General features: G+C 39.1%; 2 protein-coding genes across 2 annotated transcripts in view; one reads left to right on the top strand and one right to left on the bottom strand.

The window, feature by feature from the left end:
- Positions 1 to 3,468: 3,468 nt before the first annotated feature.
- Positions 3,469 to 4,591, bottom strand: Chmp1 (charged multivesicular body protein 1). Its single transcript, XM_065220802.1, has 3 exons — positions 4,488 to 4,591; positions 3,912 to 4,377; positions 3,469 to 3,842 (listed from the first exon to the last, which is right to left on the bottom strand). The coding sequence occupies exons 1-3, from the start codon at positions 4,507 to 4,509 to the stop codon at positions 3,719 to 3,721; spliced, it is 612 nt and encodes a 203-aa protein (XP_065076874.1). The 5' UTR covers positions 4,510 to 4,591; the 3' UTR covers positions 3,469 to 3,718.
- Positions 4,592 to 8,814: 4,223 nt separating this feature from the next.
- LOC135698167 (uncharacterized) overlaps positions 8,815 to 25,983 on the top strand; it is a 106,210-nt gene continuing 89,041 nt past the window's right edge. The window contains exons 1-4 of the mRNA XM_065218097.1: positions 8,815 to 9,163; positions 9,712 to 10,932; positions 13,009 to 13,754; positions 25,271 to 25,409. Coding sequence (XP_065074169.1) covers positions 9,062 to 9,163; positions 9,712 to 10,932; positions 13,009 to 13,754; positions 25,271 to 25,409 — 2,208 coding nt within the window. The 5' untranslated portion in view covers positions 8,815 to 9,061. The remainder of the gene's footprint in view (positions 9,164 to 9,711; positions 10,933 to 13,008; positions 13,755 to 25,270; positions 25,410 to 25,983) is intronic.

A 25,983-nucleotide genomic window follows, 5' to 3' on the forward strand; every position in this document is an offset into this window, starting at 1 on the left:
TTTCTCTTTACGCATGGTTCAGGCAATCATAACAAGCTATGACCGACGTGACGATAGTTTAAGACCTGGTAAAACAAGCTATTCAAATGAAATTACGTTCTCGAATTTCACTTGGCATGCAATGAACAACAGAAATACGCGATAATTCATATTTTCAGCGGTTGGTGGTTAATTTTAAATATACTAACGGTACTGCCTACGACTACGACGGCGATTACGACAGCGACTACGACGGCGCCTACGACAACGACAACATGGAATTTGTAACTTACCATTTGTCTAGGATAAACACCTTTGCCCGGCACTTCCACTGGTTCTATCTGTCACTGTTTGCAAAATATCTGATAGCAATTACCTTTGTTGTAATACTTCCTGTATTGCCATGGTCATCTGGGAGGAGGGTCGCATCTAGTGCTTTCCCCAGGAGCCGTTCACGGCCACCAGCTACCGCCCGTCCAGTCTTGGGCGTATCCAGCGAGACCCACCTGAAATAACTAACGTATGCAATAGTCTCATTCCGTGCCTTATGGCAAATTGATGATTCTATTGCGCTCATCTTCTGGCACCACCCAGGGGAGACTTGGTCCTGTACCCAATGCTTAATTTATCTCCATTCCACTCAGCTACTCGCAATTTCTTGTGATATAGTGGGCGGAATATTATTATATGAGACAATTCAATGCAGACGTCTTTCCAAATTTGGAAGATCGACAGGTAATCGGTGAGTTACCACGATAGTTGCTATTCAACAACTCGACAACGTCCCATCGTCAACGCCTGCTATGAGAATTTCCCATTGCAGACGCCAACGAAATGACGTCATCGAGCTATCGATCAACTACCCTGGTTATCGCCTGGTACCTTATAGCACGATGCTTGGAGGCGAACCGGAAGAATCGATGAGCTATCTCCCCCTGAGAACTACTAGAAGGAGGATAGTATCCAAATTCTCCAAGTAAAACAGACGATTTTTGGGGCAAATCGGTACTTAAAAAAAAATTAATAATTTCCGGTGGAAACTTTTGCTTGAATCGTGTAAGAAAACGTGTTTGCAAACTATCTGTTATTATTTCATTTTTTTTTCATGGAAAATTATGCATAACAAGTTTGCACCCACAGGTAGAGGTTACCTCCTGCGCAGCTGCATTTTTCGGAAAATGGTGAATATGTGCGATTTCCACTAGGATGAAAGTGGAAATTAAGTGAATTTACTTAGGAAAAATTGTATCATGATACTGGTATCATATGGATACATGATATCTGGTGATAATGGAGAAATGGTTGTATAGGACACCAATATTCAATAAATGTTAATTTTGGCCTTTTTTAGGTAAACATATTGATACTCACAATTTTCGACGGAAAACGCAACGACATTTTGGAGTAATTGAGCAATTTACTTCTGTTTACATCATATGTACGATGCAGCATTGATGGAGCTATGAAATGAAATGAATATATCTTATGAAAGTTCATCTGGAAAAGTCAAAGATGCACATCAGTCTGATCGTGAAAACATTTTCTTCTTCAATTCGAATGTTATATTGGAAGGATTTTACGCAGGATTGATGAAAATTATAATTTAATGCTAATTTTCACGAATTTTATATGCAGTCTGTCAACATTATCATCATCATGAAGTGGCGACATCTGCGTCGAGCTTTTACGGCAATCTCCCAATGGGATACGGTAATCGTTTGCTTGGGACCAATACTGCCGCTATTCGCATAACAGTCCTATGTAGATAGGAAATCCATAGGACATGGGACTGTTATGCGAATAGTAGCAGAATAGGCTAGTCAAGTAGTGAGCCAATTTCAAATCGATAGTTTCGTATTGATTGTTGCTACTACTACGCCCCTAATGAACTTCCACGTTTTTCGCACCGCTCCACATGGTTCTGGATCTATGATTTCTGGCTCCAAAACCAACCACAAAAAATCACATCTACGGTCACCATAAGCGAACAACGTGTCCAGCGTTCAGGCTCCGACTACATTCTTCGGCATTCGTACAGCTCTACATCGGATTCATGCTCTCTGGCTCCAAAACTAACAATAAAGGTCTGGTAGAAATACCAATTATTTTGTCAGGTAACGAATACTGGTATATGTCTGGCCGAAGCCAGAGATACTACGCCGCTAATAAACTTCTACGTTTTTCGAGTTTCCATCAGCACTGTTTAGCAAAGCAACATGCTCACCGGCTCCGAAATTAACTGGTTTCCGGTTTCCATTAACGCTCTTCATCTTTTCTATGGCTGCATACTGCACCCCTAATAAAGTAAATCAATAGTTCCAGAACTCGCACCACCTAGACCGTTTTCAACGTCATCATCATTTTTGTTGGACTGGTCTCCAAGTAGCAACTCGGTTTATTATAAGATAGTCAATAATCTCTGCTTGTGAATTATTATAAATTATAAATATTGAATTATCAACGGGGCCGGTGGTGTAGTGGTAAGCGTGATTACCTCTCACCCCAGCAGGCCTGGCTTCAATCCCAGTCGGCGCCGCCGGGATGTTCTGAGGCATAACATCTCTGATCACGCCTTCCTTCGGATGGGAAGTAAAGCCGTTGGTCCCCGGTTCATGAGTTGATGGGTCGATAGGTAGGGTCCAGGTGTGGGAGCTGCCTTCCTGGCACGTCGGTAGCATTGGTGCTCAGCACGGAAAACAAGATCGACGGAAAAAAACAAACCAAAGGAAAAAAAATATCCTCCCCATACTATCGATGGTTTATGTCTTGTCAGCTAAGGACATGCCCCTCCCACCCCACTAGCCTAAAATCCAAGTTCCACCTATGCAATTTGAAGTGAAAACTTGAATTCTTCAACGAAGTTCAAGAATTTCTTGCGAAAAGTGTGAAAATCGAAAGTGGTTACCAAACATTTGGCAGATCTTCCAACCAGTGCCGGTATTATTTGATGTTATTACGTCCCCACTGGGACTTTCACCGGCTCTCAACATAGTGTTCTTTGAGCACTTCCAAAGTTGTTCATTTGAGCCACGGTCGAAAGGCAAACATAAGGCAGATTTTGTAAGGCCGAATTTCAAAAGGCAAAAACAGTCACGCATTGGCGCGCGCGTTTAATTTTCTTTCTTTCAATGCAAGATCGTTAGTTTGACAGCTGCGCCTTTACCGACTGAGCTAAGGATGACTCTAGAACGTATTGTAGTGAGCAAATACAATTAATATATTTGTTTGTCAATATCAACAGGTGCAATGCAATCCCAGTGATGGTTAGCTTTTTTTCAGCCTGTTGATGTCAAAAAAAAAAAAAAATATACATAAATCATGTGGCATGAGTAATGCCCACCTTACCCTGTAATAAACAATAAAAAATGTGTAATGGGTGGTAAAGGAGTTCACATAGCTTTCGGAAGAATTATTAACTAAAATATAATCTTTTTGATTGAATTCTATTTTTAAAGCATATAAACAACAGAGTATAATACACACAATGCCTTAATAATGAATAATTCGCATATTCAATAGACAGGATTAACTTTTAAGCTACCAGATTTTTGCTGAATGGATTCTATTTTTTATTGTGCTTATTCACATATCTTAACAAAACCATTTACTGAATTACTATATTAGCCTGATAATGTTCCGTACGAAATCCACAACGCAAAAACCTAGACGCTAATCCTATTTTTCAAACACAGGTAGTGTTCTGAAACGTGTTCCTATAAATTTTACCTGTTTCGTGTTTCTATTCGGCCTGTCTCAGTCGAGCTAGACGAGCCGTAAGTTCGTCCTGTTCGGTCGAAGCCTGCGTGGATGCTCCAATAGCGGTGGATGCTGGCCCACTGGGTAGTTCCATATTTAACTCCAAACTAACGAAATTAAAAGAAGAACAATGTTACTTTCTTTGTAACAAGAACCATCTAAAGCACTTGACTTACCCGGCTTCATCAGCAACCCGCTGCATAAGTGATTCGACGTCGTTCTGTGGCACAGACGTAGTCGTCGTCTGGGACATTGTATTTTCCATGTACGAGCTCTGGACGTCTAGATCCTCGAACTGCGATTCGAACTTATCCATAAGTCCGGAAATTTTCTCCAGATTCATACCCTTCATCGCAGCATCCATGGCTTTCACCACACCGGCCATCGAGTTTGTGACCTGGCGAGTCGTGAGGGCCGTCTGCACTCGGCTTGCCACTGCGTCCACCCGGGCACTCATCCGGAGATAATTGAGCGACTGATTCTTCTGTCGAATAGCATTTTCTGCATGAATTCTAGCCACTTCCGTGTTACCCTTCTGAATGGCTTTTTTCGTTTTAAGAATTTCCGTCTTTTCCTCCTTCTCGCATTTTTTCGCGTTCCGCTCCAGGTCTTTGACGGCAAACTTAAGGTTAAATAAATGTTCTAAATAACAGCATAGTTAAGGACAATATAGATGTAAAATGAAAAAAAAAAAATTTAGCTGAAAGAACGAATTATTCAAGGACAAAGGGTAAACAATTTGAAAAGGATGCTTTCCATCGCCGACATAGACATCTCGTTCCCCGTTTTGATTTACTTTTCTAGAAACTGAACAAACAATAATTTAGTTAATTATTCGATTTTGTTTTAGATGATCACAGCAAAATTCAGAATAATAATTAAATAAATTGTGTTGCAGATGAGTCACGATCGCAAAATTTTATGTTTTCGATTGTTTGTGATTGAAAAATGACATTAATGAAATTTCAAACTGTTGAAGATGCGAGCCGATATGTGGCGGGATTGATAGTTACACTGCATAAAACGCTGATCTAAGATTTGCATATAAAAAAACAGTGGAGCTTATCTATAAGAGGAAGAGGAGACAACTTCTTTTTGTCTGTGACGCGTTCTTCTTCTTTCATGGAAACGTCCTATTATAAAAATACCATAATCGAATGATAACCCAAATCATAGAGCTATCCCACAAATGGTTTGAATGATACCCGGAACACGTCGTTAAGCCTTGAGTATTTTAGATTCATCTATCCGACTTAAAAAGGTGTATTTTGTATTTTTTCGTATTATGTATTTTTAAGTTTAGTGTATTTTTGTATTTAAGTGTATTAAATTCTTTATAAAATGTATTTATATACACAAAAAAAAATTAATTCACCTTCGAGTAATTTGAATTGCTGAATAATGTCCAGAAAAACGATTTTTCACTGGATACCAGCAACGCTTGCACAGCAAAAAAAGTTGTTGAATATTACATCGAAACTGATGCAACCAGGTCAATCCATCGGTTGTGTAATTTCACATTGTACGATGTACATCGATTTTGCGAACAAAATTACATCCATTCTCGCGTCACTTTTCAAATAGACCAATGTAACAAATGTAAACAAATCGAGTTAAGCGATACAAACTATTGCTCTTCTATCATTGTATGTGATACAAAAACATCCATCCAAATTTACTTTCATTTATTTAAGATAATCATTGATCAAAAATTGTCCAATGTACAGTATGAAATGATGGGTATATAATTGTTACTTCGGTCATTCGGACTGCCTAACATGATTGGTGCTCATTTTCCAAAGGCGGGGCCAATCTAAAGTTAGGTACTATACTCTGAAATCTGTGAAAGGGAATCTATTATCATGTAGACAAAACGTCCAATGTAACACTCATTGATTATGTCATTGAGAAAAATCGTCCAATGTAACATGTCCGATGTACAACTCGACTTGTCAAAACGTCCTATGTGGTTTTTTCTATGTTGTAGCATGGAATTCAAAGTAAAATTGTGATTTTACCGTTTCTTCTGAATTTTCAACGTTATTATACACTGACTACGTTAAAAATAGTATTGTAAAATGAATTGTTTTTAAACAGCAAAAATACTTCAACTTCGATTTTCTTAAAATGATGGATATGTTACATTGGTCTATTTGAAAAGTGATGCGAGCATTGATGTAATATTGTATTTGCTTTTTGCTATTACATCATTATTTCATGCATCAGCTTGAATTACGTTGATCGATATTACATTTTTTTTTGCTGTGTGGTTTGAAGTGCTCCCTAATAAAAAATAACCATAAACGAACGGTAACCCAAATCATTGAACTATTCCAGAAATGGTTTGGATGATACCCAGAACACGTCGTTAAGCAAATTAACCATACAATTTTTATTAGGGCTGGAATTCAGTAAACGTATTTGTATTACTGAAACCAGTAAAATACGAGGGGGACGACTCTACCTACGATGTACATAAGATTTCTAGTGAAAACTAGATGTATGAGTGCTCATTGCAAGACAGCGTATATCACGTGATATACGCTGTAATGTGAACGGGGTATTACCATAGAGGTAACTCTAAGACCACTGGGTCCCGAAGAAAATCATTATTATTTTTGGCTCACTCAGTACCAGAACAACGGTCCCAAGCAGTCCCAAGCTATTTCACTCACCCCTGCATGTTCTGCATGAATCCACACACCCCTGATGTTATCTGTCAAACTTTCATACACGGTAACCGCGAAATACCCAATAATGACTACAAAGTAAGTATTTTCGAGGGAAACTGGGACTACCCATTAAATGAGTAAAATTTGACCCATTTATGAGTAATTACAACTACAAAAACAAGTAGTAAGTTTTCATTTTTGAGTAACAAATACTCATAAATGGGTAATATTTTTACTCATTTAATGGGTAGTCCCAGTCTCCCTCGAAAATGCTTACTTTGTAGTAATTATTGGGTAATTTGCGGTTACCGTGTAGCGAATCAAAACAAACATAGTGTAGTAATAGAATTTCAACTAGAATAGGGTACGTTAATCGTTTGCTTGGGACCAATAGGCTACTAAAGTGGTGAGCCAATTTAAAATCGTTAGTTTCGTATTGATTGTTGGTATTACCATAGAGGTAACTCTAAGACCACTGGGTCCCGAAGAAAATCATTATTATTTTTGGCTCACTCAGTACCAGAACAACGGTCCCAAGCAGTCCCAAGCTATTTCACTCACCCCTGCATGTTCTGCATGAATCCACACACCCCTGATGTTATCTGTCAAACTTTCATAGCGAATCAAAACAAACATAGTGTAGTAATAGAATTTCAACTAGAATAGGGTACGTTAATCGTTTGCTTGGGACCAATAGGCTACTAAAGTGGTGAGCCAATTTAAAATCGTTAGTTTCGTATTGATTGTTGGTATTACCATAGAGGTAACTCTAAGACTAGAAGGTCCCGAAATAACGTGCTCAACTTTTTGGCTCAACTCTGGTACTCTCTTCGGTCCCAAGCTAATCGATTCACCCCTCGAAACATAGGAAAAACCAATAACCCCTCATTTTATCTGTCAAACTTTTATAGCGAATCAAAACAAACATTGCGTAGTACTAGAATTTCGACTAGAATAGGGTACGTTAATCGTTTGCTTGGGACCAATAGGCTACTAAAGTGGTGAGCCAATTTAAAATCGATAGTTTCGTATTGATTGTTGGTATTACACACTTAGATTTTTTCACCGAGATGGGCACCACCGAGCAGCTCGGCATTTTATTTTGCTGGATCTCAGTGAAAAACTTGCCGAGATTCAGCTAACAAACGGGAATTTTGCCGAGATCTCAGCTAACAAACATATTTTTTGCTGAATTTCCAGTAAAATAAAATGCCGAGCTGCTCGGTGATGCCCGAGGTGGTGCCCATCTCGGCAAAAAATCTAAAGGCCCAAGCGCAATGACAGCGGAAGCGGAACGGCAGCGGCAGCGGAAAAGCCTGATCTGAGTAAGCCTACTTGTCGGATTGAAAACTAGTTAGAATCAAATCGACTTCGGTTAGGCATCTTGATGCCATTTGTGACTACTGTCAAACTTTCCGTTTCCGTTCCGCTTCCGCCCACATTGCGCTTGGGCCTTAAGTGTGTACACAACCGATGGATTGACCTGGTTGCAGCAGTTTGGATGTAATATTCAACAACTTTTTTTCTCTGTGTGATCAATATTTACATCAATGAATAAAAGTTAACCAGTTTCGAGAAAAATGCTTTTATTCATTTGATGAGTAAACAGCGTTTATTAATTCAGTGTCAACATTTCAAAGGGGCGTAATTGCATTTATAAACAATGGCTTTAGCCGTCGATTTCTCGCGAGTAAAAGCTCACCCATGAAAAATAATTACACCAATAGGTAGAGGAATGTTTCTTCCACCATCTAGCATTGTTATTTTGAAGGAGTGAGCTTTAAGATGCGAGAAATCGACCAGCCATAGAGATTGCTGACGTTTGTCGTACGTAGTGTGCGTCAAGTATACGTATACGCAAAATGTTTTCATCGGGAAAAAAAACTTCATAGCGGAAAATTTTCCCGATGAAAACAAATCACTTACACAATCATACTTTAGCAATCTCTATTGTTTACAAAAGCAATTACGCCCCTTTGAAATGTTGGTACTGAATTTTATAAATATGTGCAGGTTTTCTTAGCGTGTAGACGGGTTTTAAAAGACGGGAGACGGCAATGAGCTGGATTACCGAGGTGAAGCAGTCGGTTAAGTTGTGTGAGTAAAACCCCTGTACGATACATGCAATTGGTGACGTAACTAATTGCGTTTACGTTGATTTTTTGGATTACTAATACAACCATATTTCACGATCTGCTTCACCTCCTTTGTACTCATTGGGGAGACGGGTTCTCCGGCGGGCTCGAAAGCGGGGTTGTAATGTAACTACCAACTTGACATCAAAATATTCTCAAGTTTTGTTCGCGTTGTCTCGTGTTTTTTTTTTTCTCTCTTGAACGTTGACGTTGAACAGCGCGCAAACTCTTTTCTCTTTTGACGTTCCTGCGACAGCACTGGAAACGTGAGGTAGTGCTTGGTTTACTTGAAAAACGTGGTTTGTAGGGAAAATCAAGTGTGTATTCGCATGTGTACGTTATTTTATGTAAATAAATCACAACTACTACTTGACGTGCTCCCCAACATCGAGCCAGCCTGAAGAGTAATCGGCCGCTTATCGTGGAGCGAGAGAGCCCCAACGGCTCCAAACTACGTTGTATTCGTGTGGTTGTGGTAGCAAACCTAGCGAGTAGTCTCCGTCTTTTCACTCGACAAAAATGGCTGCTGCTAGTGAGACCATACTGCAGGCGCTTGTTTGGGATTATCTTTCTCGGAAAGATAAAACCCTTGCAGAAGTTTACCAGAAGAAATTCAAATCGGTAAGTGTGATCCATTCGTGTGAATATAAAGTTTTGCGGATAACGGTATAATTCGGCCAAAAATTAACTGTTTTTGTGAAGGGAGTTTTCCCCGGCACCCGAAGGGTAGATACACGTGTTTTTACTACGACGCATTTTCAGCTCTGATAAAAATGATTTCCGGTTAAATTACTAACTAGTTGCTTAAATTATGTGGTACCTTTTTGTGAAAAGCAAATAGTATTTAGAAAAAGATTTTTTGATTTGAGTTTGAAAACAAAATTCCTGCAAATGGCGTCGCTCGGTCGACCGCGTGTTGATTTGGGTAGACCTTGAAGTGGCAGGGCAGGCATGGATATGCGTCGAAAAGAAAACACTGAAACATCATCAACATTACCTACAAACATTAGGAGGTGTTCAGGAGTGCGTCGTGGATTATTGATTTCCTTAACACTTAGTAAATCTCCTAAAGCAAAAAGATCCGATCATCTTGAATATTTGCTTTGTGTTCATCCCACTAACACATTTTGAATATTTTTTTAAATTTAATTCCTCTTTTTATCCGGCAGCCCGTCATCGGTAAAGGATCGCCGCGTTTGGAGGATGTCGTGAAACAGTATCAGGTCTCAGCGCCCAAGAAGATAGCAGTGTCGAAGCCATCTGCAGAATCTAGCTCTGAAGATTCCTCGGAAGAAGAGGAAGAACAGACAAAAAAGGTGATCGCGAATGGAAAACCGGCGACGAATGGTAAAGCAGCAGCCAATGGTAAAGCTAAGACCCCAGCTAAGGCTCAGAAAAAAGAATCCAGCAGTGAAGATTCGTCTTCTGAAGAAGAAGAACCGAAAGCTCCCGTGAAAACTCCGGCCAAGACTCCGGCAAAGGTTACTCCAGCAGTTGTCAAGACTCCGGCAAAGGCCACACCAGCTGCTGCCAAGAAAGCTGATGCATCGAGCAGCGATGATTCCTCATCTGAGGAAGAAGCGGCTCCTGTTCCCGCTAAGACTCCAGTGAAAGCAACTCCGGCTAAAGCAACACCAGCAGCGAAAAAGAAGGAAACATCTAGTGAAGATGATTCATCGGAGGAAGAGACCCCTAAAACTTCAGCTAAGCCAGTTCAAGCCAAGTTGTCAGCCAAGGGAACTCCGGCGCCGGTAGCCAAGAAAGCCGAAACCAGTGACAGTGAGTCGGATTCGGATGATTCCGAGGCAAAAACGAAGACCCCAGTTAAGGCTCCTGCCAAGGCTGCGCCAGCAAAGGCCACTCCGGCAGCGAAGAAGGTTCCCGCAAAGAAGGCAGAGTCGTCTTCAGATTCCAGTTCGGAAGAGGAAGACACACCAGCAGTGAAACCTCTGGTGAACAAGAAACCTGCCGCAACCCCGGCAAAGAAAAAGGAATCCAGCGATGATTCTTCTTCGGATGAGGAAGAAGCACCCAAGAAGGTTGTAGCTACTCCTGCTGCCAAACGATCGGCACCAGCCAAGAAGCAAGAATCATCTAGTGATGATTCGTCAAGCGATGAAGAACAACCACCAGCAAAGAAGCCAGCTGCTGTTACCCCCGCTAAGAAGCAGGAATCCAGTGAAGATTCATCAGATTCTGACGACGAGGCACCAGAGGAGAAACCTGCTGGCAAGAAGGCAGTAGTTGCGACACCTACCCAGAAGAGAAAGGCTGACGAGGACAATGAGGAAGATGAAGAGGAGGAGGAAGAAGAAGAACAGCAACCTCCGGCCAAGAAGGCCAACTACAACAACTTTGTCAAGGCTGGAGAAGGAAACAAACAAAACAAGGTAGGTGTGATGCATGAATCCACTAAAAAATTTACAGCAGAAATGTATCGTTAGGCTCTTGTGCCATTTTTTTTCCTACGTTTGCACTGTGATAGATGTACAGCATTGAACCGTTTTTGTCAGCCCCTCCGCGCATCATACTATTTATTATCTTTCAATAATTTCACATATTTCAAATCTTTATCATTCATCTTCAAAGGTGGATGTTCAAGGTCATACTTTGGTGCAATTAGGCAACTAAAAAACGCATGGGTTTCTTAGAACTGTAGAAATGATGTCCAAAAAGGAGGCTGACAAAATCCGGTCATTACTGTAATATCAATGCATATCTCAAACATCCGCACATCATGGTTACTACTGAGAATTATACGGGAAACGTTCAGGAGTGCTTTGTGAGTACTCAATTTGCTTAGCACTTAATAACTTTCCCAGATCAATTAGGAAGCAGATGTTAATTTGGCATATTCTATAAATGATTATGTTGAGGACATAAGCTTCGCACAAAATAATGCTAATTACCAGTAAGATTACTCTTCACCCAGACTATGTTTTTGTGGGTTTAAGTATAGCTTTAGCTTAAATAGTTTCCTTTCTAAAAATAAATCTGGAGTTTCAAAATCCGGAAAAAAATCCCTGCTTCTTAAACTTAAGAAATGATTTGGTCTGCAATCTTTATAGAATTTCTTAATGTGACATCTTGAAATTTATCCCTGGATCTATTTTTGTCTCAAGTTCAAGATAAATAAAAAAAAACCTAAAACCTTCGCGGCCTTCGAATATTTTCGTGATTCCGGAACTTATGGAATCTCGACTTTCGAAAAATTATCGTATGGGATTTGTTGGGGATGTTTTAAGGTTATTTAGCATAACGGACGTTTGGTATAAAATATTGAATTAAACAAACAACTGAAGATTATCCTTCCTTTAAACTTGGGTAGTTCTTTCAAGTTTTACTGTTATTGGTTTTGTGAGTATATTATTATGTTCAAACGTTGGGGAATTTTTGATCAATTTTAGACTCGTAACGCATTTTGCAGTTGTTTTGTTACTAAATTAAGAGAAGGAATGCGTGCTCTCCTTTTTCTCTTCAGGACTTTAAAAAAATATCCTGGATTCCGAACTATTACAAGCTTTCAGAATTAAATGATTTAGGATTAGAAAGTTTAAAGGAAAATGCTTTAACAATATCAACATCATGAGACTTAGTGCTAGAGCTAGAAGAAGATATGAAGACCCTAATAAAAAAATTACCATAAACGAACGATAACCCAAATAATAGAACTATTTCACAAATGGTTTGGATGAGTCCCCGAACATGTCGTTACCATAACAATTTTATTAGGGGAGGGTAGTTTCGTTAGAGTATGGTAATAGGAAAAATGAATAGAAGTTGTGCGAGGGCCATTTGAAGGACCGTACGAATCAAGGGAGTTTTTCTTTTGTCAAACTTCCTAGTTGCTAAGCAAAGGGGGTGTTAACGTAGGGGTTATCCCAACTTAGGATTAATTGTGGTACACGCTCAGTTTCACAAGTGTAGCAGCTTCTTCTTTCTTTATAAAAGAGACTTTCACCCATCGGCTGGTTCATCTCTGAGTGTAGCAGCTATTGTGAATATGAATGGAGAAAAATATCGATTCTAACATTGTACGGGAGATGTTCAGGAGTGCTCTGTGGACAATTAATTCTCTTGGCACTTAATAACTCTCCCAGAGCAATTCTAGGAAGCAGTTGTTAATTTGATGTAATCTACAGATGATTATGTTGAGGACAACAGTTTCGCACAAACCTTGTTAATTAAATAATTTAATTAAAATATCACTGATTGCCAAAATCGCTTGAAGTTGATAATGAGAAACTTTCCATTTTAATCGAGCCACAGAATAGGAAGGAAAGAAATAGAGAAAAGCACTTGAAATAACAAGCCAGTTGTGGTCACTATTGCAACTCTATTGGAAAAAAATCTCATTGTTGAACCAAAAGCATTGCGGAAATTAGTGAGAGAGTTCGTTATCATGTGCTAATTTTCTCCATTTCTTTCCTTTCTTTTCATATCTGAAACGCGATTGCCGTCTCCAGGAGCAAAATGATCGCAAGTCGTTCGGTGGTTTCAACAAGGACCAGGGTTCCGCCTGGGAGTGTGACAAATGTCAGTTCTACAATGACTCCGATGTGCGGTCTTGCGGACAGTGCAAGAACTTCAACAAGAATGCTGATGATTCCAACGACTGGGAGTGCGCTTGCGGATTCAAAAACTTCCCGAACCGTAGATTCTGCTTCAAGTGTAAAACGCCTAATCCCAGCGGTAAATCACCTGGAGGGCGCCAAAGCTTCGGAGGTGGAGATGCCGGAGGTGGACGAAAAAGCTTCGGTGGAGGCGCAGATGCTGGAGGCAGGACTTTCCCTGAGGATTGGGACTGTCCCAGCTGCGGAGTTAGCAACTTTGCTAAGCGTGGCACTTGCTTCAAATGCTCTGCGGCCAATCCCAATGGAAGCTTTGGTGACAATTGGGAATGCACGGAATGCAACTTCTCCAACTTCCCCAGTAGATTTTCATGCTTCAAGTGCAAGCAACCGAATCCCAACGGAGGCGGTGACGGAGGTGGTTTCCGCAAGAGCTTCGGTGGAGGTGGCCGAGGAGGAGGTGGTCGGGGAGGTGGTGGTCGAGGCGGTGGCGGTCGCGGAGGTGGTGGTCGAGGCGGTGGCGATCGCGGAGGTGGTGGCCGTGGAGGTGGTTTCCGAGGAGGAGCTCGGGGAGGCGGTGGCAATAGGAGTTTTTCGGGAGATGATTCATCGAAACAGAACAAAAAGATCACTTTCGACGAGTAGAGCGTTATGATGCGATTTATGTTTGCAACATATAGTTTTATTTTATATTCGTTTTTTCTCAGAATAAGATACGTGTAGAGGAAAGCATTTAATAACTTAAACTCTATGCCACGCCGTTATTGCTACTGTATAAAAGATTGTTCTCTCCAGATGAGAATACTTCTTGATCCATGAGTCGTGAATTTTAATCATTCGTTCAGTGATTGTCGCACTCGCAGTGTACAACATATAATATACTATGTATAAAAACACGGTAACAATACATTACACATAACAACAACCAAGATTTTAGTTTTTATTTCTCATGCTGCCATCCCATAAGGCTTTACTAGGTAAGCGGATTCTTTTAGGTTTTTTCATCTACTTCGCAGTGATTTTTCAATAGGTTGTAAGTAACATTTTGATTCATCAACAGTATTGGAACTATGTGCAGAACAGTTCAGAAATTCCCTCCAAAAATAGCTGGAAATTTGCTACACATTTATCTTCGTGTTATTAATAATTCTCGCGCACTCCTGATCAACCTGCTATTTTATAAGAAAATCTATTGAATGATTAGCTATCTTCAGAATAATTACTAATCAACCAGGATAAGTGCCAAAATATCCAGAGAACATTATGCAGATATTTGATCAATTTAAGATCTTTGGGAGCATTCCTGATCCACGGACTATCGTGCAAGAATTTCTTATGGGCATGATTTGATCTATCGAACAATTTGAAATCTTCGGAATAATTACTAATCACCCAAAGAAAAGCCAAATATCAAGATAACAATATACATGTATTTGATCAATTGAAGGTTGTTGGAATAATTTCTGGTCAACCAACTTTCTTGCAAGAATATCTTAGAGGCATGACTTCTAGACTAACATTTGAAAAGGGCGTAACTCCAAAATGACCATATCGAGAAAATCGCTTCCGAATTTTGATGACCTAAAAATTAATCCTTTTTCACGACTTTCCATTTTCTGGATGATTGTATAAGCTTGACATATAGTTCATAGTGTAATACACCACTAAAAACTAAATAAAAAGCTTTGTCGTGAAATTGAGAATAAAACAACGTGTAGGAAAGTTCCGCATAATCGCGAAAAATCATTAAAAATAACTTGATTTTCGAAACGGGCGATCAACGAAATTTTTCGATTCATTAATAGGCACGCTAAAACGGCCAACCATTTATTTCATGTCATTGATAAGCCTAGTGACGGTGAAGGGCCGATAGTTGAAAATTTTCAAACCAAAGCTAGACCCTACTGCTTGAGGCAGGGCCGATGATTTGTTTTGAATATATTTGACGTTTCTGATGACAAGCACAACGGCTTAACAAAAAGGGCATAAGCATTGAAAGATTCACAAAAAGGCTTATTGATTTATGAAATTAAATTGTAATCGATTTTCATATATTTTTGAAAGCTTTTCGCATATTTTGGATGTTGTATACTGATATGCAGTTACTATTGTTATTGTGAACAATATATATTTCTAAAATACTTCAATGTTCTTAAATATACATTGAATAGTGGCGGAAAATTTTTAAATTCATTTTCTGGTTTGTTTACGTTTTGGACATAGGCCCATTTCAAATGTTACTCTAGATTTCTTACATGTTGTTACCACTTGGACCTTCCATCCTTTGAACTGTCAACACTGGTGATACGCCGTGGAAATACACCCTCGTGATTTTTTGTTTGTTGTTCCGCCTTGGTTCTTCGTTTGCAAATTTTGTGAGAGTGGAATTACACACGGAGATTTTTTTTTGGTCTTTTTGTTCGTTGTTTACACGTGAAATATCAATAGGATGCATTTCAAATGAATCCGGCGTAACTAGTACGTTTGGCTATTAAAACAATATAATTCGTAGTTCTGGTACAAGGCGTAACAACCAGATGCATCATAGAGTTGAAAGTTGGAAATACGCCATGTAAGAAGAAAAGTTTTTGATGATTTGAAGTGATATTTCCTTCTACTTTTTCGTGTTTATCGAGTAGTTTGTGAACTGTTCTTTCTATATGTGGCAAAATATGGATTGTTTACATTATGGAGTTACGCCCTTTTCAAATGTTAGCCTAGATTTTTCACTGATGGATCACGCATTGATGAATCCACTGGCTTCAGTGTCTTCAATGAATACTCAACCGCCCTCTGGAAACTTCAGGAACCTTGTACCGTTTATGTTGCTGAGCTATTCGGTCGATGAAACAAGGTAGGCACTCATCTTATTTCCTCTCAAAGGTAAGGGAGCATATGAGTTTGCTGGTCGAAAGATCATATATGATTACCTTTGTATGGGCCCCCTCACATTGCTCAATCTCAGGCAATGAGAAGGCAGACTCTCTCGCAAAGGTGGGTGAACACGAGAGGCACGCAATACAAAGAATCGGTTTATTGAAGTTAAAATTCAATTAAAAGTACTTAAAGTAATGAATGCGTTTTGAAGTAGTACTGACGGTAATTAAAATTAACTATCCGTACTTAATGTAATTTACGTACTTTAATTACGAAATTTCAACTGTAATTAATTGACTTAAAAAGTAGTTAATGTTCTACTCTGTGTAAATAATGTAATTAAAGCAGTAGTTACTGGAATTAATTTAATTACAGCCCTTGCCTGCGTTGGAGTTAAAGGTTATTGCTTGCCCCTAGGGTGAACAACAAGGCGAGAGTACCGGTGCGGTTCACCAGAGCACAACACGTGTTCTCGACTGCTACACACCGTGTTTGGTTTAGATGCTGGTTGTGTTTCCATCGAAGCTTGTAAACCAACGAGAGTTGCGTTTACACGACACCCTGGTTTATGTATGGTTTTCGTTTACCGGTAAACGAGTTTGGTATGTAAAAAATGAAAAACACAAAACTGAACCAAGGTTGTGTAGTGGTTGTGTTTTCGGCTTGATATTTTACGGACGTGCAAGTGGTGCTAGAATTTTTTTTACATTTTATATGATTATTTTAAAATTATCTCAAAACATCTTACCCATACCAACAATTTATGACCGCCACCATTTTAAAATCCAATATGGTGGCTTCTGCTTAGAGAAAAACTGTGAAATACTGTCAAAAATCCTACAATATGTGTATTTTTGGAATCGAAATGACGTGCAGGGACCGGAAATCAATGTCTGATGCTATTTTGAAATCCAAGATAGCGCCTTCCGGTTAGAGAAGTTTAAGTGTTTTTCAACTATGATTCCTAAATATCATAGAAAGAATGTGAACATATCCTGCAATATTCTGTGATGTCTTTTATTGGGCATTAATGGCACGTGTAGATAGAAGGTTTTTTGCGAAAAATCAGCCACGATTATTTGCAATCTTGGGATATATTGTAACATGAAGATATCGAGTTAATATAGATCAATCTCACACAAAAATGTACAAAATTGCTTTTATTGACGTCAACCTTTGCATTGAATTTCACAGATAGTTTTCCAATAACTTATTATAACGATCTGCATTCACAATTTAGTCAAAAAAGGGCTGTTTAAACTTCAGTACCAACTATAGGCAGCATTAAACTGAAAAAATATATATATGTAAAAATTGTTAGTAAAATAGAAAAGATATCAATAAGTGTCATGAATTTATTTTAGTATCTAATTTTCCCATCTAGGAGTTAAACACAAAGTCGTTGGGAATCATGCAAAGTTATCTTAAGCTTAAAATAAAAATACAGATGCAGACAGTGTAGTTTGCTGCGAAGTTTATCAAAAAACTAATTTAAAATTTATCTTTAATTTAAGTTTTTTATATTTAATTATTTATAGTATACACTGTTCTCAACACTTCGTCCTTTCGACAGTATCTTAGTTCTCAACACTTCGTCCTTTCGACAGTATCTTAAATTGAAGAATACTTTTCGATATACAAATTTTTGAAAAAAAAGCTTCCTAAAAATCCCTTCCTCCAAAAACAGGACTCCATCCATATTTGACCTAAAATCATTATAAATTCATGAAAAAGGAGTGTTTTTGACTAGATGGGGTGGTTTAATATTTTTGGCCAGCTAGAATGGCGTCAGACATCGATTTTCGGTCCCTACACGTCATCCCGATTCTAAAAATACACATATTGTGGGGTATTTGACAGTATTTTCAGATTTTTTTTCTCATCGTAAGTCGCCATCTTGGATTTAAAAATGGCGTCAGACATCGCTTTCCAGTCCCTACCTGGCATACAGATTACAAAAATACCCATATTGTGGGGTATTTGACAGTAGTTGACAGTTTTTTCTCTAACCGGAAGCCGCTAATCTTGGATTTCAAAGTGGCGTCAGACATCGATTTCCGGTTCCTACATGTCACCACGATACCAAAAATACCCATATTGTGAGGTATTTGACAGTATTTCCCAGATTTTCTCTAACCAGAAGCCGCCATATTGGATTTCAAAATGGCGTCAGACATCGATTTCCGGTTCCTACATGTCACCACGATTCCAAAAATACTCATATTTAGAGTCGGTGTATAATGAGTCACGGCAAGAGAACTCGCATCACGGTTTTCGGAAGATTCCCTTTCTTTTCACTTGGTAACAGAGGACTTCTAGCGAGGAAAAAAAGTAACGACTGAAGTACATCATTAAATTAGTGATTTTGTCAATTTATCTTAACGAAAAATATTAGAAATTCTCATTACTGACCATTACAAAACGTATCGCATGACAAATGTCATGCTCACTGCGTGTTTATGATCATTTCTTCGATTATATTTTATATTTAATTGCAATACCTTTCGTGGACCTTTCATAGCATCGTAATGCTTGTTTACTTTGCACGATAGGTAGCCGGTTTGACAGTTCAATAGATAGATTTGACTTCACTCTTGGCGTGACTCATTATACACCGACTCTACTTATATTGTGCAGTATTTGACAGTTTGGCACCTTGAATTTTGATCATCTAAGCTTTAATTCACTTGCACATTCGGCAGCACTGCAGCTCCATTTACAGCTTCTTCGCCCAACCATGTTCAGCAAAAACCAGGTTCGGTTTGCAAAAAACTGAACCGAATCGTAGTTGATATTCTATACACCCGACCCCAAACTCGTTTACACGTGTAAGCGGTGCTGATAAATTCGGTTGTGTTTTCGAAACCAAGGCCTGGTTTTGGTTTCAGTTTCGTTTACCGTGTAAACGAAATGAAAACTTTACACGGTGTGCACCATTCGTTCACACGCGTTGCGATTTTGAAGACCGTATCAGTACATATGTGTACCGGTTGGTTTTCTTGTCCACCACGGCACACTGGGCCAGGAACCGAAATTAGCAAGACAAAACCTCTAGCGCATTGGGTTTGCATTATATTGAAATGGTGTCTTTGGCAAAGTTTCTTGGTTTAACATGCGCCTTCATCTGGCAGTGGAAATTAGTTCCAATTTTCTCCGCATAGATGGTGCTGCTATACTAACTTTCTTATTTTACATGCTAGAGGTTTTATGTCTTCGGCAAAGTTGTAGAACATTAAAAAATATAAAAAAAAGCCGCAGGACTCAAAGTTCTAGGTCTTCAAATAACAAAGATATAGTGAACATTGTAAAATTTAACTGAAATTTACGTTTTTTGTACTAGTTTCCATACAAACGACAAATCCTTAATTTTTAACGCCGTTTATCTTTTAAGTCGGATAATTTGCAAGTTTTAAGGAAGAGTTCCCAATGTTTTGGGTCGATACAAGCGAAATATTAGCCAAAATAGTGAAAATTACCATGATTATTATAATCTGGTTTCTCGAAAAGTAGCAAGTTTTAGCAAAAAGTCATTTACTTTCCGAAATGTACCATTTATCATCAATCAAAGGTGAAAGTTTGCCGGACATATAATTTTATATATTTGAGATATCTGAATTCATAGACTACAATGTTTATTCAAGCAGCGTTCGCCAACGCACGGCTTACTGGCTGCATGCGATGGAAACGATGGAATATGTTTCTTATGCTTCGCTAGCTGCACGTTGGTGAAAGCTGTACTTATGTATGCGCAAAGCTTCTTCATGTATCTCTAGATATCTAGATTCAAAGTATATTTTTTTATTCTAACAACTACCTGTTCTCTTGTATTGTCGATTATTGCATCAGCATTTCCACGGGTCCTGGAAATTGCTCTTTCTTGTTTTGAGGAAACTGTTTCTGCACTGTCATCACCGGTTAAGAGGTCAACAAAAGTCGATGGAATACGTCCTCGATTTTTGCAAGACGACTGAATTGTCGAGAATGGTACTCCCGATATTTTCTAATGGATTTGTTTCGTCGCTCTTGCGCCTCTTCGGATAATAAACCAATCGGAATATCACAATGGCTTATAATTGTCGGTCCATGCACCAAGATCCTGTGTACCGTAGGTGACAAAGTGTAAAAATTATAATAATGGACAAATAACCTTCTAGTCTCTTCTGCGTAGGTTTCGAATGCCTTTACGTCGATTTCAAGCTTGCTAGATAGCGCACACAAAATTGTAACCAATCAACGAAGGATATCCTTCTCAATTCTTGTAATTCTTGCCGTTATTTCTGGATTCTGAAATAATCTTCTGGCGGTGTTGCCATCATTTCTATTACATGTTCGAGAATGAACATGAACATGAAAAAGCTTTGTGCATACATAAGTACAGCGTTCCCCAACGTGCAGCTAGCGAAGCATAAGAGACATATTCCATCGTTTCCATCGCATGCAGCCAGCAAGCCGTGCGTTGGCGAACGCTGCTTGAATAAACATTGTAGTCTATGAATTCAGATATCTCAAATATATAAAATTATATGTCCGGTAAGCTTTCACCTTTGATTGATGATAAATGGTACATTTCGGAAAGTAAATGACTTTTTGCTAAAACTTGCTACTTTTCGAGAAACCAGATTATAAAAATCATGGTAATTTTCACTATTTTGGCTAATATTTCGATTGTATCGACCCAAAACATTGGGAACTCTTCCTTAAAACTTGCAAATTATCCGACTTAAAAGATAAACGGCGTTAAAAATTAAGGATTTGTCGTTTGTATGGAAACTAGTAAAAAAACGTAAATTTCAGTTAAGTTTTACAATGTTCACTATATCTTTGTTATTTGAAGACCTAGAACTTTGAGTCCTTCGGCATTTTTTTATATTTTTTAATGTTCTACAATTTTGCCGAAGACATAAAACCTCTAGCATGTAAAATAAGAAAGTTAGTATAGCAGCACCATCTATGCGGAGAAAATTGGAACTAATTTCCACTGCCAGATGAAGGCGCATGTTAAACCAAGAAACTTTGCCAAAGACACCATTTCAATATAATGCAAACCCAATGCGCTAGAGGTTTTGTCTTGCTAATTTCGGTTCCTGGCCCAGTGTGCACTGCTCGCTAGACGCACATCTCTACAGAAGAGGTTGACAGCAATATATGTAGGTGCAGAACCGGTTATGATAACATCGATCACGCAGTTTGGCATTGAACTATTGGATACCCTAGTGGCCCGAGGTAGACAACCCTTCCGTGAAGTAAGAGATGTGTTGGGAACCCGTGATCTTCCCTACATGCAGGCGATCTACGAATTCCTTTGATTGTCTGATGTTAGAGTTTGATGTGACCATCCCCTCCTTTTCACTCATTTTTCAGCCATTGTGTCCCAGTCTTATTATCCACCTGTTTCTGTGCTAGTTGCCCCTGGACAACCGTTCGAGAGTAGTATCTGAAGGAGGCTTCAGAAACCTGTTTCCTACCTAGATCCTTCCAATCGAAATTGTTACCCACTACGCGTAATTGGGTTCTCGAGCCCACTACGCGTAATTGGGTTCTTTAGGGGTATTGTGGTAATTGCATATTCGTAATCTGCTTGTGAATTGGAACTGAAATCCAAAATTTCATCAATTTTGAAGCACTGGAACCATTTTAAATCAGTGTGGTTACATTAACTAAAATCACCATCTTAGCGCCCCTCGATGGCACTATGTATGGGAGCGAGCTGTCAATTTGTGAGTTTTGCGTCAAACAGTGAAGTGATTATTTTGCTTTAAATCTTGATTTACAAATCGAGATGGAGGTAAATGGGATCGAAAAAATATCGTTGTGCTCAGAAGACGAAGCTCTTTCAGATGATGTATAGTAACCGATAGATTTTTCAAAATTAAAGAACCCATTTGGTACCCAATACTAACCTAGATTTACTGCTGTTTAAAATATTAGTTAAAAATACGGATTTTTGGCTCCGCAAAGTGTCACACACGACTGAGCCTAGTAAATAAACGAACTAGTAAAAAAAAAGTATGTTGTGTTAATTCTCCAATCCCTGATGCACTAACAATAGTAATAACAATTAATAGCGCTGACATAATATAAGAATTCAATGTTTGAACCTGAAAACTCATTGGTGATTTTTGCGACGTTGAATTTTTGAAGGCAAACTCATGCATGAGATTTGAGTTTTTGAGTTTTTTTCCGAACACATATCAGAAATATGCAATGATGGTCAGAGATGATATGCAAAACTTTGAGAAGCTTCTTCAATTTTAGATAAATTCACATATGAGCAGACCTTTCTAAAAATTTAAAGAAATTTTGTGTGGCTTTGTGCACTTCTCTGAATGTTGTTAATTTTTTCTGAAGCTCACAGAAGTGCTTCGAAATTTGTAGTGAAGTTTTTACTTATTTTCTAAATTTATAAGATCGTTTTTTGAAGTTCTTCGAAGTTATTTTAATTCCACAGATTTGTCTGAAGTAAATTTTCTTTGGATTTCTCCGAAATTCGATGAATTTCTCTGATGTTCCAGAATGTCTTTTAAATTCGTATAACCCTACCCTCTTATTCAACATCCCAGTGATTCCTCGTGGAAGTGCAGAGGATTTCACGGCTTCCATCAAAGCAAGTGTCACGTCAACACATTCCTACCCATTCCTTCCTTGACCTGCGTTCGGGCGCGCCCGGCGCTGGTATTGCCTAGTTTGAGATCACCAGTTTTTACACATTGAGGATGATTGCTACTCCCAAGCATCGTCTATTGGTTCTTTGTGTAATTACAGCTGATCTGACAATAACGGAGTAGCAACCGTGGGCGGTCAATCATGCTCATGTTCCAGAATGTCTTTTATATTCGTATATTATTTCCTTTGAAGTTTGCCAATTTTCTTAGATTAAAAAAAAATCCTAAAATTCACGAGCTTCTAAGAATTTGACAGAAATATTCTATAAAATTTGCTGAACTACTTTGGCTTCCTGGCTTCACCTGACTTTTCGTGAAGCTTGCATGTCTTTGAACCGCCGTAAAAATTACAAATCTTGCAGTTTTTACCTCGTTGTGCGTAAAGTTCTTAAAAGAAATCTATGTTCTGCCTCCCATTTTTCACTAGATGACCTTTTTTTTTTCATTTTGTTTATCTGGAAGGCTCAAATGTTATAAAAATAACTTAGCGGAGCCGAGTACATGGAATACCAATTTTGGTACTCAAAATACAAAAAAAATATATATATATAAAAATGCATTTTATCATAGGATTTTTCTGGGTGGCGATCGAAGCGGCGACAAAGCGATCTTCTCCCGTGCACGCAACTTCTTTCTTTCCCGAATTTGTTCCTCATTTTCATTCAACCCGAATCGTGATCACTGCTGCTGCTTCTGAACGTCGTTTCCCGTTGCATGCTCTCCGCTACTCTCGTCGGTCGTCGGGGTCGTCACGTCCATTTCGTTATTTTCATTCAGCATCTCCAACCTCGTGTCCGTTTCCTGGTCGCTAATGACTAGCGACGCACCTTCCACCACTACACCAGCATACGTACTGCTGCTGTTTTGTTTTCTTTCACTTTGCTTTCCTTTTTCCTTCAGTTGCTTCTCCGGTTCCTTCCGAGCCTTCCGCTTGGGACAGGAAAGCTTCCGGTGTCCGTCCGCCTTGCACAGAAAACATTTATCTTTGTTGCCATCATAAAAAATATTTCCTTTGCGATTGAAGAAATGTAATGACGTGGGGATTTCCTTCTTCACATCCATATATACACCGCGTATCCCTGTATATACCTCAAAACACAGATCAGTTGGAAATTTCTCCCGGATGATGCGTTTAATTTTCCCATATTTCCCCAGCACTTTATCCAGCTCGTTGTCGGGTACCTCTGGTGGCAAGTCATACACACGCACATATTGAATGTATTCACCAGCATGCGACATGCGTACCTTTGCCGTCGTTCCATTCGCATAATGGAAGATTAAATCCTCCGAATTGTATGTCAGAGCATGGAGCATCGCTTCCTCTGATTTGAACTTTATGAAGACTCCCCTTTCCTCACCAATGCGATAAACAGCTTCCATTTCAGCCGGATCCGCGTCGAGTGCTTTGGCGAAATTTACAATCTCTCCGATGTTTGGTTTAGCATCATGGTGGCTGAAGCTAAACTTGATGGTGTTTTTTACTTCACACATCTTGCACCGTAGCAACAAAAGGTACCGAACTGCTAGCAACGAACAAAGAGCAACTATATAATAGCGAGTCTCGAAAACAGGCTATCGCGTGGTTCACACCGAAATAAAAAATCGACTGCTGCTGTAGACAGCTGTGGGACAACTGCACTAGATGACCTAAAGATCCATTCAGACCGATCGCATTTTTCCTAGTAGTGATTTCTGGGAATTTGATGAATTAAGAGATGTCAGACTTGGTAATGACTCAGCAAAACTAATTTTTTTGTCTCGTATTTACACGTTCTCTATTTTACAATCATAATATGAGCTGTAAAGCTACAGTGACCTAGTGAGCACCATAGCTCGACTCCGTCTGTCAGTATTGTATATTACTTGGAGAGCCCAACCGAGATAATAGTCGATTAGGACTGTAGTTTATTTTTTTTTATCTAGTTCGTTTATTTGAAAGGTTCAATCGCGTTAGCTTCACGGAGCCGATTAATTTATTGTTTCGTAACAAAATCTACTTGATTCTACCTCTAGTAGGAGCTGGGCAGAATAGTCATGGCTTACCCGGGCCTAGTTTAGAGGGGTACATTGTCGAGGAATGGGATCAGGGGAGAAGGTTGGGGGTGAGTTTTCGTTGTCTCATCAGAGCGTTGTCGTCAGTATATGAACGGTAGTGCGGTTATAGATTCAACTTCGTCTGGAGTTCGACCGAGTGTTGTAACCAGTAAGACTGCTACTATGTCCAGTAAGAATGCTACTAGTCCAAATATAATGAATATTTCCTTTAAGCATGAGTAGTTATTTATCCCGCACTCCGGTAAACTTCTTAAAACCAGAATTCGAATGCTAGGGCCCTGTTATGTAAGTCGAGTCGAGCGTCACTTCTGGTCACTGGTCTATTGTGGCGTCACAGAAATAATAGAAAATTAGACCGGTGATCAGAATTTACGCTCGACTCGACATACATAATAGGGCCCTTCTTTGGACGTTTGCATTCGTATTTTATTGTACACATTCATCTGACAAATTGTCTTCATAGACTAAAATTTAAAACTAAACAATTTGAAAAAGCGAGAATTTTTCAACCGGGTTTACAAAGCGGGAAGATGATTCTCCAAACTAGTGCGATTTTTTCACAGTCGTTTAATTACGAACCATAGCCATTATCGGCATCGAATACAGTACGATGGAAGCAAAGTTGTAGAAACGATCTGTTTGATAATATCCTGTCCAAACTCAGCAGTCTGCAGCGGTCGAAGGTCGATCCTCAAATTCCACGTTAGTTGACATGGAAACCATACCAAGGTAGCGTTTTCCAGAAATGGCCGCTCAAATGAGCAGCTTTAAAGTAGTACGGAACCGAGAAATCTCTTGAAATTGTTGACATGAGGGTTGGCTTTAGCGATCAATGCAAGACGGAGAATGTCAAACGTTAGTTTGTGGCCAAAAGGCACTTTAAAGTCGCCGAACCGATCGATTATTTGAAGAGCAATGCCAATGCAAGCGACATTTACCGGCTTGACTATAAGTAGAATAAATCAATCTTAACAATCGTTAGATGCCATCACTTGTTCATACTGTTACTGTTTCTCTGTACCATATGCTCTCTCTGAAATACAAATACAATAAACATACTAGAGTATCATCTGCCTCCGCCATGGCAGGACGGCCCAAATCATCATCGTCTTTTATCAATTATCAAACCACAACGTAGATCAGCCATTGATAGAATTATAGAACATGATCGGCTGTTTGATACAGTAGTAAGACATAAACACGCTCCTTGGGGAGCTGACAGTTAGCTTATTACGGTTGCACAAATCAACGAAAAGATTTAGTAGTTCGCACTACG

Source organism: Ochlerotatus camptorhynchus, unplaced genomic scaffold (genome assembly GCF_037179485.1).
Source record: "Ochlerotatus camptorhynchus isolate MF236.1 unplaced genomic scaffold, CSIRO-AGI_Acam_v1.1 ptg000002l, whole genome shotgun sequence".
Taxonomy (NCBI): Eukaryota; Metazoa; Arthropoda; class Insecta; order Diptera; family Culicidae; genus Ochlerotatus; species Ochlerotatus camptorhynchus.

What these genes read in the sequence shown, in the direction of transcription:
- Chmp1 (XM_065220802.1), bottom strand. Translation starts at nt 4,509, where the DNA reads ATGTCTATGTCGGCGATGGAAA. An exon ending in GTCTATGTCGGCGATGGAAA is followed by an intron (nt 4,378 to 4,487) that starts GCATCCTTTTCA and finishes GCTGTTATTTAG; the next exon opens with AACATTTATTTAACCTTAAG. An exon ending in CGGGTTGCTGATGAAGCCGG is followed by an intron (nt 3,843 to 3,911) that starts GTAAGTCAAGTG and finishes TAATTTCGTTAG; the next exon opens with TTTGGAGTTAAATATGGAAC.